This window comes from Lethenteron reissneri, chromosome 66 (assembly GCF_015708825.2).
Source record: "Lethenteron reissneri isolate LAM-NWPU_2019-01 chromosome 66, ASM1570882v1, whole genome shotgun sequence".
NCBI classification, from domain to species: Eukaryota; Metazoa; Chordata; class Hyperoartia; order Petromyzontiformes; family Petromyzontidae; genus Lethenteron; species Lethenteron reissneri.
The window spans coordinates 1734989-1754941 of NC_083844.1; the positions used below are offsets into that span (position 1 = coordinate 1734989).

Sequence of the window (19953 nt, forward strand, 5' to 3'; positions counted from 1 at the left end):
CGGATGGCCATCACTCGGTCTCGTTGTGATGCCTTCCCAGCCACAGATGGCTTATGGGTTCGAGTGTGTTTGAGTGGTAAGAGTTGTCTTGAATAGTCAGTGTTCGGAGTCGATTCTTTATGTCAAACAGACGCCTGGTGGTCGTGTGGTGAGGGGGCGGTGCGCGTCATACGTATCAGTCGCTTCCCTGTCACCGTGGTGAACTGGTTCGGATGCCCGTTGATACGCTGTCGCAGTTCGGAACCCGGTCGGTAGGTGGCGCCCACAACTCGCTCGCAGCGTGCAGTGTTGGGTCGTCGTGTGCACGGAGCCTCGTCGCCAAACCGCGACCCTCACCACTCCGGCGGCAGCAGAGACCTCCGACTTGGCAGAGGTTGACCCACGCAGGCCGAGTTGAGCTGTCAAGCGGGTCTTGCCCGCCTGCAGAGGAGATGGGGAGCCGCTTGAGTCGAGCCCCGAGAGCCGGCTTTGGTAAGCCGATCGAACTCGGCTGAGTCCCAGACGAGCTGAAGATGAGTCGAGCCGACCCGCTGGTCGCAGCTCGCTCCTGAGCCGACCCTCCCGGTCGGGCTCGCTCCTGAGTCGACCCGCTGGTCGCACTCCTGAGTCGACCCGCTGGTCGCACTCCCCACGTGAGCCGACCCGCTGGTCGCACTCGCTCCTGAGCCGACCCTCCCGGTCGAGCTCGCTCCTGAGCCGACCCGCTGGTCGCACTCGCTCCTGAGTCGACCCGCTGGTCGCACCCCCCACGTGAGCCGACCCGCTGGTCGCACTAGTTTCCAATGCTCAGGATCCTTTTCTTTATGCCGAAAAATCCCCCTGGATCCCGCCCACAAGGCGGGGCTTCTTTCGATTTTTGCTGTGTCAGGATCTGTCCGTAGGCAGGTGTGTCCATGTGTGTGTCCGTACGGTATATTCCGTTGTCACACTCCCTCCATAAAACCCACGAGCAAACAATCAGATGTTACAAATTGCCTCGAAGTCGTCTCTCTGTCTGGGTGCAATATTATCTCTTGTCTGGCCTTCTTCATGAACCCAAAACACAGACGTTACAAATCGTCTCATAGGCGTCTTTGTTCGTGTTGCACAACCTGGAGGGAGGGGCAACACTCTCTCCGACCCGGCGCACAAAGAAATGGTTAAGAAGTTTTAAGTTAACATTTGTCCCTTACTATTTCACAGTTATGATTCTGTATGTAACCTAAGGTCTGTCGTTTCCCATCGTGGTGCTTGACTCAAGTGGAGGTGTTTCCCCGAGCGTATACACACTCCTATCCCGCGCTGCGGGGATACAAAGACGGCCGGGATCTCCCTTTCTCTCCGACCCTGGGTTTAACATCGTTTTTTTTTTATTATGTATTTATATTCGACCTGGTGGTGATTCATCCCGTTATCCTGGCTTTTCCATAAGTTTTACTTTTGTCTTTTCATGCATATGCTTATTATTATTAATTTATTTCCGATATCTTAGGTTAAGGGTAAGTTTCTTGATCCTAGGAATTCGTATTCCTTGGTGTCTGCATGGTTATATATGCGGAATATAGTTTACGGTGAATAGCGTTAACATTGATGTTATGTACGATATTATGTATTGTGATGTCTTTAACTTAACTTGTTTGTCAGGGCTTTACTGACACGAAGTTGCATTCCATAGCCCCGCAGTCTTTGCCCCACCCTATCTCTGCTCGCCGTTGTTGTTTCCGTCCAGCTGACGCCGTTAACTCAAGGCCTCATTAATTTCCGTCACTCCTTGTAGGTGAGGGCGGTTGAACCTTGGAGTCAGTTCTGGTTTTTGTCTGCCTGCTTCTTCTTGTGTCCCCTGACCCCGGGAGTTATTATTTCTACTTTATGGCCTGTCGAAGCCCGACTCGCTGTTGCTGGGCTGGTGTCGTTCCCGGCTTTTTGCTTACGTTTGCAGTTCGCCGTGCTCTTAATTTCCTTCCCTCTTCAACCTTATATCGACTATTCGCTCCTGTCTGGGTGCGATTCAATTTTGACTTAGGAAGGTTCTGATTGTCATATGCTTCAGGTCGAGTTGTATAGAAAGTATTAAAGTATGGAAATAACATTTCATATTGACTTAATGATGGTGATGGTTCAGTAGGCATAACTTGTGGCCTGGTTTAATTGGAGTGGGTGTGAATATCAATAACTTTAGCCTACCCTGTTGTTAAATTCCGACTTTAACGTTACTTTAATAGCAATACAGAATAATTGAGCTTTTTGTCTTAACTAGGCGAACGCGAACTTCTGGTGACCCCCGCAGCCTTGTTGTTCAGCTGGGTCTGCCTCCTTGAGAGATATACACCACTCTTATTCTTGTCTCACTGTGGCCATCCAACCTTCTGCTCTGGGAGTGTTATTCTTAATTTCAGGTCAAAGGCCCCCTCACGTTCAGACGTGCAGGGTTGTTTAAATCAGCTCCCTCCCCTGTGCACGTGTTCCAACTAGCTCGGAATCCCTAAACACACAATCAGTGATGATTCCTGGCTTTCTGTGGTTGTGATTTAGACAAAGGCGCATCTGCTTTCTTCCATTGCCTTTGAGTCGACACTGCCCTATTATTTGCCCATGTGCTGAGGTCATAGAATTCGTTTTGACTTCAGTAATATTAACATTCAGTATTGGATTAGCAAATGGGCAATGGTTCATTGATGTAGCTCGCAGCCTGGTCTCCAATTTGAGCGAGCGCGAGGATCGATAATTTAGCCTACTCTGTTGTTGAATTTCGAATTTTGACGTTACTTTAAAACCATGCAGGATGGTTGGGCTTTTTGCCTTAAATATGTCTGGCTGACACTCCCACTGTCTCTGCCGCCTGCACGGGTGACATGTGCCCGTTCATCAGGCCTTATCTTTCCTTGAAGCAAGGTTGCAAATTCTGCCATCCTAGCCCTCCTCCAGTTCATTACTTAACAACACCTGGTGTTTTGCAGTTTGCTGCGCTTTGGTGTGTTTCATTCATTAAAAAACAAGTAAAAAGATAATATATAAAAATATCATCAAATATTATTAATCTCAATTTTGGAAGAAGGGTTAGTATACAACATTCCGCCCTTTTAAAAATGACCAGTGGTCAAATGGCCACGGGTTATTTTTAAAAAAAAATGTATACCCTTCTTCCATCATGAACCATCGATTGTCCTCAAGTTTTGCTGCTATTCCTTACAACGCGCGCGTACGTGTCACAACTTAACATGGTTATATGTGACAAGAGAGAGGAAAAAAGAAAAAGAGAAAAAAAAATTCTAAAGGAAGGTAAAACGATAAGGGAGGGAAAAATTATTCTATTGACTACGTGTTATAGGAGATATCGTTAAAAAGATAGTTTCTACGGTTATTCTTGGGTGGCATCATCAGGCCTTGGCTCTATCCCTGTTCCTGGGCTTGAATGGTAGGTGGCTTGTGCCTGCGATTAGTATTTTAAGTTCGGCATTCATTTTGGCCACATGGTATGTTAAGGTTAGAATAGCCAGGACTAGTATAATCATCCCTGTTGCCCCTGTGAGTGGGCCAGTTTCCCAAATGACTCCTGACCCAGCGTGAAGCTTGTTCTCCTTCATCTTGGAGCATCCATCGATGTATACCACTGGTAGGTCGGCACATGTCTCCTTCCTGAAGGGCAGGTACCTGTTGTCCTCCGGAGGTATCTTTCCGTCCTCTGTTTCTATGCTGTCAAAGGTACAATCATGTAAATCGGCAAGACCTTGGGCCATTGGACTTTTCTTGTTTTTTGCGTATTTCACTGTGATTGGTAGGCCTTGGAGTGTCAGTGCCCAGCTGGCTATTCGGCTGCTGGTTACGCGGCCCTCTCGAATCTTCTTACTGTTGAGGTATGCCAAGGATTCATGATTCGTTTCCAGGATGATCTTCTCTCCGTTCAACAATTTCCGAAAATGTTGTATGGCCCAGATGTTTCCAAATATCGCCTTCTCACACTCGGAGAACTTCATCTCCACTCCCCGGAGGGCTTTGCTGGCATAGGCAATAACTCGTTTCTCTGCTTCCTGTCTCTGGTACAGTACCGAGCTGATACTATGATCTGAGTATGCGGTCTCCAGGTAGTATTCTTTCCCTTTCTCTGGGTATGCTAGGCAGGATGCCTCTGTGATCTGTCGTTTTAATTCTTTTTCTGCGGCTTCCTGTTCCTGTCCCCACTCCCATGGTTCGTCTTTTTGCAGTAGTTTGACTAAGGGTCGAACGATTCCTGCGTAGTCGTCCACGAACTGTCGAAGGTAGTTGCAAATCCCTAAGAAGCTCCGAAGGGTCGTGACTGTGGTGGGCGATTTGAGTGCGAGGAGGGCTTCAAGTCTTTTGGTTTGGGGTAACATTCCCTCAGTGCCGACCTGGAGCCCGAGGTAGTCCACCCTTTTGCGTGCCCACTGTCCTTTTTGTATTGAAATCTTTGCGCCTGCTTCCTTTAACTGCTCGAGGGTATGCTGGAGGCTCTCGAGGTGTTCTTCCCATGAGGAGTCCTTGACCAGTATATCGTCGACATAGACGATGGTACCTCGCTCTTTTGCGTCATCCATTGCCTTGTGTAGGAATATGTTAAAGTCCGCAGGTGAATTTGAGTATCCAAATGGACATCGGTTCCAAGTATACTGTATTCCATTGAATGTAAATGCCAACTTGTATTGATCCGCTTCTTTCACGGGCATGGTCCAGAAGCCATTTGATAGATCCATGGTGGTGAGAATTTTTGCGCCTTTTATTTGGTTGAGATTCTGGTCGATTTCTGCCATTGGCCATCGAGATAGGGGAACCGTTTTGTTGAGTTGCCTATAGTCGATGGTGAGTCGCCACTTGCCTGTGGGTTTCAATACAGGCCAAATCGGTGAGTTGTAGGTTGAGTTGCATTCTCGAATTATATTCTTCTTGAGTAGGTTCTCCAAGGTTTCTTGGATTGATTCGTAGGCAGCCAGTGGAATCTTGTATTGTTTCACATATACCGCTGGCGCTCCTTCCAGTGTGGGAATAGATACCACGTGTAGGCCGGTTTTGCCGCAATCATAGGGGTCTTCTGAGAACAGGAAGTGGTATTTGTGGAGCAGTTGACGAAGCTCATTTCGTTGAGTGTCATTCTCGAGGGCGTCTGCTGCTTCAATTTGTTGTTAGATTTGTTCTTCTATTATGGAGACTCCTTGTCCTGGGTCTGGGTCCAAGGCCTTCGTGGTTTCGGGCGGCTCGGTTGAAAGTTCCTTTTGCGTTACTATCGGTTGAGTTGCCTTGGCTTCATCCGAGGGTAATACGCTCTTGCCCTTGTGTTCTCCTTCATCAGTTTGCAGTTCGTCGGTTTGGCCTCCAGGGGGCGGTATATACTCCATGAGGGGACGGTCATTTGGTGATACTGACTCTAAGTCGGCTTCCTTTCGGTCTTCTCTCAGTCTGTTAGTCATTAGCTGAGTGATTCGAATTCCTGCTGGGAGCTCGTCTTCGTTCCTGATTGTCGTTGATAGGTCGTTGAGCTCTTGTGTTATCACTTGGATTCCCGTGGAGTCTCTCATAACGTCTTCATCTTCTGAGTCCCTTTGTTGCTCCGGCATTGACTGTGCCCAAATTCGTCGGGATTCCAGGTTCATAATGGGTTTCAGGCGATTCAGTAGTTCTATCCCAATGATCAGCTCTTTTCCGGGGTTCCGTACGACATATAGGGGATGGTTCATGTTGATTTTGTTGAACGTCAACTTCGTCATAACTTTGCCCAATGGTCGCATGTGGGTCCCTTCACATCCTGAGTAGGTAAGTTTACTTGGCATCATTTGTAGTGTTTCCTTCTTCCTCTGGAGGGCAGTCTGGAGTTCGTCAAATAATTCTCTGGATATCATGGATATTTCTGCTCCAGTATCACAAAGGCCCTGGCTGGTCAGGGTGTCTTGCAGTATTACTTCCACGTGGACTCGTCCGACTGGTCCTACGGGAATCAATTCCCCCAGATGGTATCCTTTTCCCTCTGGTACCACTTCGGTGATTGCTTCGAGGCTTCTTGTCTTCCCTACGTTCACTTGGGCTACCTTTGCGCTGGGTGTGTCCTCCTCCTGTGTGGGTATAGTTGGTATTCTTCCCTTCGCTACTTGCATGGGAGTCTTCATACTCCCTAGGAGCTCTTTTTCCATCCTAATGTGGTGAGCATATCGATTCCTGTTAGCTAACGGTGGTCTATGCTCTATTGCTAGTGGAGGCGGCAGTGGGGGACGATATGGTAACTGGTTTGGTGGGCGTCGGCCTCCGCGGGGTAGGTATGGCCCGTCACTCGCTCTTCCTCCTCCATAATTCCAGCCTCCGCCCTCTTCTGCATTCCATGGTGGTGGCGGCTGTGGGTGCCAGGTTCCTCTGGCCTCGTTCCTCCCCCCACGTGGAACGTTATTCAGCGTGTTGTGGACGGGTGTTGATTCTATTGGGTTAGGCGCCCTCTCCTGGGGGAATTCATGTCCACCCCGTGTGGCGCTAATATTATTCCTTGGAGATTCGCTTCCCTCCAGATCGAGGCATTCTTTATCTCTGGTGACGATGTGGGTTTTGGCTATGCCAGTGGTTTTCCGTCCGTTCACCCAGGCCGTGTGGGCCTTGCTTTCAATCTGGCGTAGGGAGGCAGTCTCGGGGTCCAACATCATTCCTACTATTCTCACTATTTCAGGTCTCAATGATTGGAAGAACATCACTTTTAAGACTGTCTTATCTCCCTGGGCATTGTCCACGTCCCCTGCGTAATATGCTTTCTTAAGGCGTAGGAGATAATCTCGTGGGTCTTCGTCTACACGCTGGGTCATCAACTTTGCCGCGTTCAATCCTTCGGATAGTGTGGAGTATTCCCCAAATCTCTTAACTACTGCTCGGCTCAATTGTTTAAAGTCACACTTCACCCTATTTGGCAGGGAGGCTACCCATGGTCTGGCGGGTTCATGTAGGCTCCTTGATAATAAACATGCCTTTTCTGCTGATTTACCCAGACCCCGGATCTTAGCCTCCTGTTCTACTGTAGCTATGTGAGTGTGTATATCCCTGTTCTTGTTATGTGGATCGAAATAGGGAATTCTCACGAGTGCTTTGTCCATTAGTTTTAGTGTCTCACTGTTAAAAGTGTGTTGTTCGTCATCAGTGGTGTCGGTTCCTGAGGAGTGCTCCCTTGAGCTACCCTTGTCTCCACTATCACTGTTGTCATGTGTCCCGTGTCTGTGTCGTGATCTCCCTCTGTCCGAGGATTCGTATCTGTCCCGTTGCTTGTGTCTCTTGTTTTCCTTATGTGGGTCTTGTGATTCGTGCTTGTGGGTTGGTGTGCGTGATCTCCTTGAGCGGTGTCTATGTGGTGAGTGTTTTTGTCCTTGACCTTCATGCTGCCTACTACGTGTGTGGTGCCTGCTAGGTGAGGTGTTGCATTTATGTTTGTCTCGTGCTTCATGGTTATCGGGATTCCTGTCTCTGTCATCTGTGGTGCGGGTGGTTTTGCGTGGGTGATTTTTACATGTCATGCGTCCCTCTGGTGAGCTCTCTCTGTTACCCATGTCGTGTTGGTCATCGTCAGAGGAGTCAGTGTCAGATGAGCCGTCACCATCACGGTGGCTCTGCTTAACATAACTTTTGTAGTGCCTTTTGCACCTGTTACGTGGGTCAACTTGGCTCGGTGATTTCTGCTTATCCCATGGCTCATGCTTGTGTGATGTGCGTCTCTCTGGTGAGCTCCTGTTACCCGTGTCGTGTTGGTCGTGTTTGTGCGAGGTGCGTTTCTCTGGTGAGCTGTCTTTGTCATCTGCATCATGTCGGCCATACTTGCGTAGCGTGCGTCTGCCTGGTGTGCTGTTTATGTCATGTTTCCCGTCTTGCCCCAGCTCCGCCCTTTTTCGCTCTATCATTACAGTGTATCCTGATGACTTAGGGTTAATTATTTGTCTCTCTCTAACGTTGGGGTGGTCGGCCTCATGTTTTCCCGTTTGTATTATTATTTCCTCTTCTCTCTCCTCGATTTGCGAGGGTGTTACTTTATCAAAATTGCTTTGCATAGTAGCCATACTCATTGTGAGATCTGGCCCTGGGCTACGTCCACGTGGCTCGGAGTGTGGTAAATTGTTACTCCCGTATGTGTTCTGTGTATCAACGTCTGGGTGTTTCACTGGTGCATTTAGTGCGGATTCTTTCTCTCTCACGAGGGCGTGCAGACGCTCTACCTGCACCATTAAGGACAGTTTCTCTTGTCTCTCCCTTTCAAATTTTTCCTCATTCCATAATCTTTCTCTGTCTGTCTGTGCGAGGAGATACGAGTCTACCCTCGCTATTTCTGCAATTTTTACGTCACGTTTGGTTTTGCCACATTTCATCACATCCTTAAGTAGTTTCCTTCTATGGGCCTTAACATCTTCTGTATGGCTCCCCTCCCATATATCTCTCTGCTCCGTCTGCTGGCTAGCAGTCCGTCCAGTACGTTTTAACACAAATTCCCGATATTGTTTTTCCATAGATTCCATCTCCTCCTCAGAGGTCCACTCTGTATCAGTGTTATGCGTTGGTGTGTCAAACTCAGAATGTTGTGGATCCTGTGCCATCTCTATTATGTAGTGTGGTTAATAGACTTAAGAGTGTATCTTAATTCTAACATCTCATGTGCGTCGTGAGTTACTCTAGAATTCCCCTTCAGAGCACATATAAACAATTGTATCACAGGATGCGTCAGTTCAACTCGAGCAAATAATCTCAGCCCAGCTGTCTTTGTTATACTCTGCTACTCTGGTATTTCCCTTCAGAGCGCGTTTTGTTTGTATACCCCCGTTTACAATCACAAGGCAACGTTAGTTCACAACACTTTGATTAACACAACAGTGATTCGTTCCTGAATTCATGCATAAACTGTCTGCGAGAGATCCCGGACGACGCCACCCATTATGTTGTATATGTTGGTTATCAAAATTTGTTATGTTGTATGCGTGCGTGGGTGAAATTATTATGTTGTATATGTGGGTTATGAATATTCAGTGAAAATAATAATAATTAAATGAAATTTGGCCAAATGTGTAATTATCCGGAAATATGTTAATTTATGTAATTATGCACATTTTAATTATGCCAATTCGAGAGGTAATCGTATTAATTATGCGAGTGGGTGTAATTATGATAATGCAAGTCGTTATGATAACCAGACCCCGCCTCGGTGACGAGGGTGGGTTATCGATCGGAATAAGGCAATTAATCGTATGCAGTTATGCAGGTGTGGTGTAAGTATGCAAGATTAACTTAGATTAACTCGGCATCGTTGTCTAGGTTCGTCTCATTCTCGCTTTAACATTCCCAGAGTGTGTATTCGTGGTTATATTTTAGGTCCCCGGTTCACCCCGTTATCGCTTTAACATTTACTGAGTATGTATTAGTGTGTTTATTAAGGTCACCAAGTTCAGATCTCAACGCAGAAGCAGATCTTATGCATAGATTTCAGGAAAGAATCACACAACCACTTCTGTATTGATCAATTTATTACTAATTCAACCTTAACTATGATATAGTATGCGAACTCTCAATCCCGGAACGTCAACACGGCATCAATACAGTATCATCAACGATTGTCTGATTTCACTTTGACAACGGCACATGGATCCCGCATAACGCGATGGTTGTTAGTGAGAGAGAGAGTCGTTAAAATATGCAAATACTATGCTAAGAAAACCTTAACGTTAATGAATGATTATACTCAATATTGTTCACGCAGTACCGCACTCCTTATTGATCACACGCAACCCTTATCACGTTGTTAGCACCTTGGGTCACGGGACAGTTGAATATTCTGTAGAGGATGCGAGTATGTGCGGCGATTATGACTGAAAGATACTTGAAAGATTATACGGCGATAAAAAAAAAACACAATCAAAAACAGTTATTATTCTTAAAGGCACCAATCTCAACAGATATATCGGCAGGTTATCTGACAACAGAACGGCTCGGAGTAAGGGCCTGCGACGGTGCTCCTTTTCCGAAGATCGTTATCTTATACCAAGTTTACTAATTGGGGACCAGATCACCTGATAAGGATCCGGTGGGCCACCACTCCCCACGTGAGCGTGGCTCGGCGGAAGGAGGTGCCAAGAATCAGTTCGTATTGATGGATCTGTTGGGAATTTATGCGATTAAGAGTACAGCCCACTAAATATTAAAGATAAAAATTACGAATACTTTTATAAACGACGGATGGCCATCACTCGGTCTCGTTGTGATGCCTTCCCAGCCACAGATGGCTTATGGGTTCGAGTGTGTTTGAGTGGTAAGAGTTGTCTTGAATAGTCAGTGTTCGGAGTCGATTCTTTATGTCAAACAGACGCCTGGTGGTCGTGTGGTGAGGGGGCGGTGCGCGTCATACGTATCAGTCGCTCCCCTGTCACCGTGGTGAACTGGTTCGGATGCCCGTTGATACGCTGTCGCAGTTCGGAACCCGGTCGGTAGGTGGCGCCCACAACTCGCTCGCAGCGTGCAGTGTTGGGTCGTCGTGTGCACGGAGCCTCGTCGCCAAACCGCGACCCTCACCACTCCGGCGGCAGCAGAGACCTCCGACTCGGCAGAGGTTGACCCACGCAGGCCGAGTTGAGCTGTCAAGCGGGTCTTGCCCGCCTGCAGAGGAGATGGGGAGCCGCTTGAGTCGAGCCCCGAGAGCCGGCTTTGGTAAGCCGATCGAACTCGGCTGAGTCCCAGACGAGCTGAAGATGAGTCGAGCCGACCCGCTGGTCGCAGCTCGCTCCTGAGCCGACCCTCCCGGTCGGGCTCGCTCCTGAGTCGACCCGCTGGTCGCACTCCTGAGTCGACCCGCTGGTCGCACTCCCCACGTGAGCCGACCCGCTGGTCGCACTCGCTCCTGAGCCGACCCTCCCGGTCGAGCTCGCTCCTGAGCCGACCCGCTGGTCGCACTCGCTCCTGAGTCGACCCGCTGGTCGCACCCCCCACGTGAGCCGACCCGCTGGTCGCACTAGTTTCCAATGCTCAGGATCCTTTCCTTTATGCCGAAAAATCCCCCTGGATCCCGCCCCCAAGGCGGGGCTTCTTTCGATTTTTGCTGTGTCAGGATCTGTCCGTAGGCAGGTGTGTCCATGTGTGTGTCCGTACGGTATATTCCGTTGTCACACTCCCTCCATAAAACCCACGAGCAAACAATCAGATGTTACAAATTGCCTCGAAGTCGTCTCTCTGTCTGGGTGCAATATTATCTCTTGTCTGGCCTTCTTCCTGAACCCAAAACACAGACGTTACAAATCGTCTCATAGGCGTCTTTGTTCGTGTTGCACAACCTGGAGGGAGGGGCAACACTCTCTCCGACCCAGCGCACAAAGAAATGGTTAAGAAGTTTTAAGTTAACATTTGTCCCTTACTATTTCACAGTTATGATTCTGTATGTAACCTAAGGTCTGTCGTTTCCCATCGTGGTGCTTGACTCAAGTGGAGGTGTTTCTCCGAGCGTATACACACTCCTATCCCGCGCTGCGGGGATACAAAGACGGCCGGGATCTCCCTTTCTCTCCGACCCTGGGTTTAACATCGTTTTTTTTTATTATGTATTTATATTCGACCTGGTGGTGATTCATCCCGTTATCCTGGCTTTTCCATAAGTTTTACTTTTGTCTTTTCATGCATATGCTTATTATTATTAATTTTTTTCCGATATCTTAGGTTAAGGGTAAGTTTCTTGATCCTAGGAATTCGTATTCCTTGGTGTCTGCATGGTTATATAAGCGGAATATAGTTTACGGTGAATAGCGTTAACATTGATGTTATGTACGATATTATGTATTGTGATGTCTTTAACTTAACTTGTTTGTCAGGGCTTTACTGACACGAAGTTGCATTCCATAGCCCCGCAGTCTTTGCCCCACCCTATCTCTGCTCGCCGTTGTTGTTGCCGTCCAGCTGACGCCGTTAACTCAAGGCCTCATTAATTTCCGTCACTCCTTGTAGGTGAGGGCGGTTGAACCTTGGAGTCAGTTCTGGTTTTTGTCTGCCTGCTTCTTCTTGTGTCCCCTGACCCCGGGAGTTATTATTTCTACTTTATGGCCTGTCGAAGCCCGACTCGCTGTTGCTGGGCTGGTGTCGTTCCCGGCTTTTTGCTTACGTTTGCAGTTCGCCGTGCTCTTTAATTTCCTTCCCTCTTCAACCTTATATCGACTATTCGCTCCTGTCTGGGTGCGATTCAATTTTGACTTAGGAAGGTTCTGATTGTCATATGCTTCGGGTCGAGTTGTATAGAAAGTATTAAAGTATGGAAATAACATTTCATATTGACTTAATGATGTTGATGGTTCAGTAGGCGTAACTTGTGGCCTGGTTTAATTGGAGTGGGTGTGAATATCAATAACTTTAGCCTACCCTGTTGTTAAATTCCGACTTTAACGTTACTTTAATAGCAATACAGAATAATTGAGCTTTTTGTCTTAACTAGGCGAACGCGAACTTCTGGTGACCCCCGCAGCCTTGTTGTTCAGCTGGGTCTGCCTCCTTGAGAGATATACACCACTCTTATTCTTGTCTCACTGTGGCCATCCAACCTTCTGCTCTGGGAGTGTTATTCTTAATTTCAGGTCAAAGGCCCCCTCACGTTCAGACGTGCAGGGTTGTTTAAATCAGCTCCCTCCCCTGTGCACGTGTTCCAACTAGCTCGGAATCCCTAAACACACAATCATTGATGATTCCTGGCTTTCTGTGGTTGTGATTTAGACAAAGGCGCCTCTGCTTTCTTCCATTGCCTTTGAGTCGACACTGCCCTATTATTTGCCCATGTGCTGAGGTCATAGAATTCGTTTTGACTTCAGTAATATTAACATTCAGAATTGGATTAGCAAATGGGCAATGGTTCATTGATGTAGCTCGCAGCCTGGTCTCCAATTTGAGCGAGCGCGAGGATCGATAATTTAGCCTACTCTGTTGTTGAATTTCGAATTTTGACGTTACTTTAAAACCATGCAGGATGGTTGGGCTTTTTGCCTTAACTATGTCTGGCTGACACTCCCACTGTCTCTGCCGCCTGCACGGGTGACATGTGCCCGTTCATCAGGCCTTATCTTTCCTTGAAGCAAGGTTGCAAATTCTGCCATCCTAGCCCTCCTCCAGTTCATTACTTAACAACACCTGGTGTTTTGCAGTTTGCTGCGCTTTGGTGTGTTTCATTCATTAAAAAACAAGTAAAAAGATAATATATAAAAATATCATCAAATATTATTAATCTCAATTTTGGAAGAAGGGTTAGTATACAACAGATCACGCTGCACAACAGGACTACACGTAACCAGAACGGCCACCGGCTCCTCAGTCTGCTCCATCGGCTGCACGAGCTGCAGGACCCGGGGGCACTGAGCGAGGCCACCGGCTCCATGGCCGCGCTGGACCTCTCCTACACGAGGCTGTCCTCGCTCGACTGCGCCGCGCTCTGCTGGACGCTGCAGTTCCGGGACGAGCCCGTGCACCGCCTCAACCTGCAGAGCTGCGGCATCGGCACCGAGGATATGAAGAGGCTCCAGCCTGCGCTGCACAGGTGTAAAGTGTTGCGGTAAGACTCGCGCGCCTTGCGTTCAACTGCTTCACAAATGGTGGGTTTGCGTGCGAGTGTGTGTTTGTGTGAGAGAGGTAGAGGAGCCACGCTCACAACAACGAGCTGATAAAACACGTTGACACAGTAGGGGGCACAGGTGGTGCATCGGCAGTCATCTGAATCAGTCAAACCCATGGCACCTGCTGGGTCTGTCCCGTGACCTCCTGCCAGCGGGCGTTCGACACTTCACATGGCTTTAACGTGCACATAGCCTGGCACAAGCGCCGTGGTGATGTCACCACCACTTAGTGGCGAATGGCAGTTGTTGTTGAGTGTGTGTGAGAGAGACATAAAGACAAATTAATAACAGTACCAAAAACTTGAATATATCTCCCAACCTTGCCACTGCCTCGTTTCAGGCTTTTCTTTGCGTAATCTTAGGGTCACGCCACACTCGCCTCATACTCACTTTACCCTCACACTACACCATACCTCATATTCCTCTACTACACATCAAGACAAAGATCTCCCGTATAGCCTTAACAAACTGTTGGGACAAGGCACAGCACCCGAGGGGGTGGGTGGCCAGCACCACTCCTGGCCGCCTTTGTCTCCCCCAGTGCTGATGTTTATCCACCGCACCAGATACTCATTTGAGGCTGAAGCGATCTAGGGAATTCCCAAAACCGGTTCAGATAATCGTCACCGGTGTTGGCCGTGAGCGGCAAGCGAACTCGGGTCGCAGGGTTTGTAGCGCATTTACCACAATCTGCTCACTACACACTACTGTATGATAAATACGAAAGCACACGCGTCAGCTGAAGAACGCGCGCGAACACAGGCTCGCAACAAAATCGTGGCCCAAAGTCACGTGAAGAAATGCTGACAACCACACCACGACACTTAGACGAACTCTCATATACAACAACGAGGTAGTGGCAAGTCAGGGAGATAAATTCAAGCTTTTGCACTGTTATTAATTTGTCTTTATTTCTCTCTCTCACACACACAACAACAATCGTCATTAAGTGGCAGTGACATCACCACGGCGCTTGTGCCAGGCTATAGGCACTTCGAGGCCACGTGAGGTGTTGAATGCACGCTGGCAGGTTGCTACAGGACAGATCCAGAAGGTGCCATGGGTCGACTGACTGAGATGACTGGCCGATGCACACCAGCTGTGTCCCCTACTTTGCCAATGCACACACACACACGTGCGTGTACTGTACACTAATGCATACATGTTACTACACACATACACACTACTGCTTTTAGTCTGCAGAAATTTAAATGTAGAATGAAGTATATAACGATAGGATTAACACGAGAAATATTCATATATGACATTCATGAGTAACTTTACTTCTCAATGCATAATATTAGCATTGTGCGTAAACTACGGCGACATTGTGGTCTTCATATGAGATGTCATTCTTCCAGATTCTAACAGTATAGTACAGTATAATATTCCACATGAAATCTGTAAATGACAAAAAACCCATTATAATAGTGCAGTCTGGTGCCTTAAACCTAACCCATCGAAGAGCGTTATCTCCGCCTTCCACCTGAACAACAGACAGCTTTAAAAACGTTCAACGTTAATTTCTGTGCGGCGAAGCTAAGCATGATGACCACCCTCGGTATTTAGGAGTTACCCTGGATCAGACGCTTAACTACCATCACCACCTCAACCAAGCTTAAGATAAAACGAAAGCACGAGTGACTTATTCAGAAACTTGCAGGGACAACCTGAGGGAGCGATGCCAGCACGTTGAAGATATCAACGCAGACTCTTGTTCACTCTACTGCAGAGTACTGTGCCCCAGTGTGGGGTGCAAGCCCTCACACAAACCTTGTCGACGCCGAAATTAACAATGCGCTTCGTATCATCAGCGGTTCGCTAAAGTCTACTCCACTCCCGTAGTTTCCTGTGTTGGCGAATATTGCTCCGGCCAACATCTGACGCGATGATGCGACGACATGGCAGTACAACAAGATAATGAAGAACTTCACTCTGCCGCTCCACCAAGATCTAAAGGAACCCCCACACCCAAGGCTTAAAATACAGGAAACCGTTCTGGATACGCGGCTCCGCTCTAGCAGCCGAAATTAAAGACACCTCCACTCGGTGGTCTGAATCGTGGGCGGCTATGGACGTGGCAAACAGAAACATAATTCACGATCCGACAGTAGAAGTACCGGGATTCTCTCTTCCATGACGACTGGGCCACGCTGAACCACGCTCGAACACAACATGGCAGATGCACGTACACGTTCCATAAATGTCAGATCAAAGAATCACTGAACTGCGACTGTGGAGAAGTCCAAACCATTAAGCACATCACCGATGAATGCTCCATCCATTCACATCCTGGCGGTATCGCTGAAATCCACACTGCATCAACCACATAATTGGACTGTATGAGGAACCTTTGCATTCATTTCTGACGATCATTAAGAAAAAATTAAAACTGTGCTTTTCACAATGCCATATGAAAGAAGAAGTCTGCCTGTGAAACCGTAATCTTCATACAACACAAAGAAACGTGTGAAAAGCACATATCCTCTGTGCGTGTACAAAAAACTAGCTGCACTTACTGAAGAAGTGCATTGCCATATCTTAGGTCACCGCAAGCTAATAGCGCCACGGTGCTATTGTGGGGGCCGTTGGCCCCCGGGGTCCCTCCCGCCTGCATCCCCCTATTCGTTTACGTTACCCCACCTCCCTATTACCCGCTACGGTTTCGCCGGCATTCGAACGCGACACCCCTACTATTACAGCCTCGCGCCGCGCTCCCACGCTGCGAGCATACACGCGCACAGCATCATCAATCAAACGCCGTGCTCGCAGTATAGCCCTGTGCGGCACGTTACCAATGCGCATCCGTATCCGACACGTAACGAACGTATGCGCACTCCCACACACACAGCTCTGCACGGCACTCACTCTTGCGCCGCTCTGCGCCGCGCTGGCCGCTCACATTACGATCGCGCACCTGGGGTACGCCGATTTCGCACGACGAGAGCTTACGCATACACTGTACCACACGCGTTCACACTTATAACACGGGATCACACGAGCACACGCAAGCGGGGCACACGCCGACACAACGACTCAAGTTGCCGCCGCCGTGCGCGCGAGATAAACCGTACAACAATGCGCAGCCGATTACGCGCTCGAGCACACGCAAGCTCGCACAAAGCCAACAGCTTCACTGCGCACCGCGGTTTCGCACACGCGAGCGGGGTGCACGCCGACACGACGACCCGTCCCCTCCCGCACTCGCGCGTGCACGTCAACACAAGTATCGTGCAAGGACGACTCTCCTCTCACACGGCTGCGCAGGCACGCCAACACGCAAAAGTGCTCTCCCCGGGCGTTAACACACACACCTCCGTACCCGCACCATCGTACAGAGACCACGGCCTTTACGCATACAACGACCCCACACCCGCGAATGCAGTGCACGCCAATACCACGTTTAAAAACACCCAACAACACGGTTTTGTTACTACGCTCGAAATTTTATTAACCCTTGTTAACTCACCGAGCCACCCGTGTCTGTGTACGAGCCAACAAGGCGCTTCCAACCCACTCTCTAGTGGCGTGCAGCCCTATTCTATGCTGCGCTCTCTGTTACACCGCTTTCCTACTCGTCCTTACCCCGAACTAACCTTCTCCTACGGATCCTACTCTCCGCTCTGAGGTGTTGTAAGACGCGTAATACGATACCGTCTGTAGTCCTAGGTGACCTTGCGGCGCTCAGGTCGTCCTGCAGACGATCCTGCGGCTCGCCCGATGACTCCCCCGTCGTCCAGCCCGTGTCACTACTCCAGAAGAAGAGAGTCCCCTACTGCCCCTGCGTTTTCTTTTAAACGATCCACATCAAAGGCTAGGCGCCCCCGTCCCGACCGCCTTGGTCTCTCGACCAATCCTGAGCCTAGGATCTCCCGCCCTTTTGCGATCCCGCCGGCCTTTGACCTTTTTGCTAAGCAGCAGCCCCGGGTCCTGATCCTAGCTATCTGCCTTGCTGACCCGTGTTTGTGTTTGTATGCATTTCTAACTGCGGGGCTCTCTGAGCTCGCCGTGGTCGTGCGATCTCAAATCCGCCCACGGCGCCGCAGTGTTACTTAGCCTGGGAAGGGTCCTGTCCAATTCCCTGGCCCTGAGAAACCGTGGGGTAACCCCCCGAGGGGGCCCTCGGGTGAAAACTCAGGGTAGGTGACCCGACCACGAGGCCCTATGTGGGTGCGGGTGCGTGCTTATGTGGGGGGGGTGATGGGGGGCAGTGCAGTGGTGGAAGCCGGGCGGCTCCCTGGCTCGGCAGAGCGGCCCCGTCGTTGTGGCACCACACAGTATGCAGGAAATTGTGGGTTCGATCCCGACTCTGACGGAGTTGGCATGTCGCTCTCCAGGTCCTCGGGTTTTCTCCTTCATATAAAGAATCAAGATCTCGCTTTCAGATGATTTAGATGCATTAAATGTCCACGTGGTATAATGCGTGATGGCCAGGACGCTTCTGAAAAACAGCTACATAGCTCAGTGGGCCGTACTTGGTAAATGAAAAAAAGTTTAGTTTAATGGACCCCATGGTGTGAAAGTGGGTACTCCACACATATCGTCACCCAGAGGAAGACTTTGCCTCTAAGTGACCAGAGCTGTCTGTTACTACTGTTGTTAGTCAGTGAGTCACATTTGCTCGAATTTTATTTGATGGTGAGCTAACACAAGCGCACCACTGCATTTGTTCATGAGCAGTTGATGCTTTTTGTATATGCAGAAAAAGGCTTGTATGCTTGTACCCATTTCTGTGTGTGTGTTGTTTGAAATATTTTAAGTGCAGTGATAAGTATGCGTGAATGTCACCTGTTACACATACAACAAGTACCAGTAGCATTAACAAAAATAAAATAACATGCTTTACCCTGTCCGTATGTATGTTGAACTTCTTTTGACCGAAAGACCCAAATAACATAAACACGGTGTATATGTGCTGCTCATGTTCACCACTTGCAAGCATGTTTGACGCTGCAGTTCACGTGCGCTCAATGAGTCAGGGCTGTCCCCTTATTTTGTCCACGTGGGTTTAGGCTGAGTGGCAACAGCCTGACAGAGGGCATACAACTGCTGGCAGACGGCATGGTGGGGAGAGAAGGAAACTTGGAGACATTAGAGTGAGTGATGTCCTGATGCAATACACATTCACGCACACACACATGAACATAGCTACTTGGTTTTTTGTATGCACACGGTGCCGATCGCCGGACTGGTGCAGCCTTCGGAGCGGTATTACGGCGATCGCCGGATTGCATGCCTGTTTTGCCAGATCGGCCTGGAACTGCCCGGTAATTTTAGAAGCTGGATAGTTGCGTGCCGGATAATCGATTATCTACTGTAATGGCAGTCTCTTATCCGCAGTGAGCATTCCAACATTCTATGTGACCACAAGCAGTTGTTTGCTGCTGTTTCTGGAAAAACCCCAAGATTGGAGTGGGCAGGATCAGGACCTACAGCACAAGCTTAGTTTGTTTTTTGTATGTCGATTAGCAGGGTAATGGCATTGAAGGTGGGGAGGGGTCACTAGCCACTTGCATATTTGCAGAGCACCCATTGACCACCGTGGCAGCTGCGAGCGCCGAGAGGGGGACCGCGGTGAGTAGATGTTAACTACCTTGCCTGGTATGCAGGAGTACGTGAGTTTGATCCCGACCCTGATGTATTTGGAGTTTGCATGTTATACCCGTAGACGCGTTAATTTTTCATTAGGTCCTCCGGCTTTTCCCTCCACATTTCTAAACATGTGTTTTAGAGTATTTGGCTGCTATAAATTTCCACGTGATAAGCCACTTCGTTGAGCTATCATTTGTGGCCAGGTTGCTTCAGAAAAATAGCCTTCCTAGAATGGCACTGCTCACAGCACACCACAGTGTTACCGACCGGCAATCAGCAAGATGTTTTTTTTTCCAGAGGTGTTCACATACAAAGACAAAGATCCCCCATATAGCCTTAACAGACCATTGGGGCAAGTGATGGTAGCGAGTAGGAGAAAATATGAAGGCCAGCACAGCACATGAGAGAGTGGGTGGCCAGCAGAACAGATCTAGGAGAGACCCAGAACCAGTTCAGATAATAGTCACTGGTGTCGTCAATGAGCAGGAATTAAACTTGGGTAGCTGGGTTCATAGCACAGCGAAGTCATCGCTACACACTTGTGTACATGTGTAGAGAAGTTCCGACGGACGTACTTGGAGGTAAGTTAAGGGCTTTCGCCAGGGTTTATTAAAGCTTATCAATATTACACAAGGGTACACAACTCCCAGGGGCTAGGGTTCCTACTCTGAGTCCGGGTCCCTGCCGGCTAGCTCCGGTCTCTCTCGTGTCGGATCGTGGACTCTGCCGACTCCACCGACCGGAGAGAGAAGCACCTCTATCGGCTACCACCGGCTTCTCCCCAGACTCCCTACTC

The 19953-nt window shown here is 48.8% G+C and overlaps 1 protein-coding gene across 1 annotated transcript in view; it reads left to right on the forward strand.

Moving 5' to 3' along the window:
* Positions 1-19953, forward strand: part of LOC133359910 (NACHT, LRR and PYD domains-containing protein 1 homolog) — a 39940-nt gene that overhangs the window by 5881 nt on the left and 14106 nt on the right. Inside the window, exons 3-5 of the mRNA XM_061578469.1 lie at positions 2280-2283; positions 13215-13504; positions 18578-18661. Coding sequence (XP_061434453.1) covers positions 2280-2283; positions 13215-13504; positions 18578-18661 — 378 coding nt within the window. The remainder of the gene's footprint in view (positions 1-2279; positions 2284-13214; positions 13505-18577; positions 18662-19953) is intronic.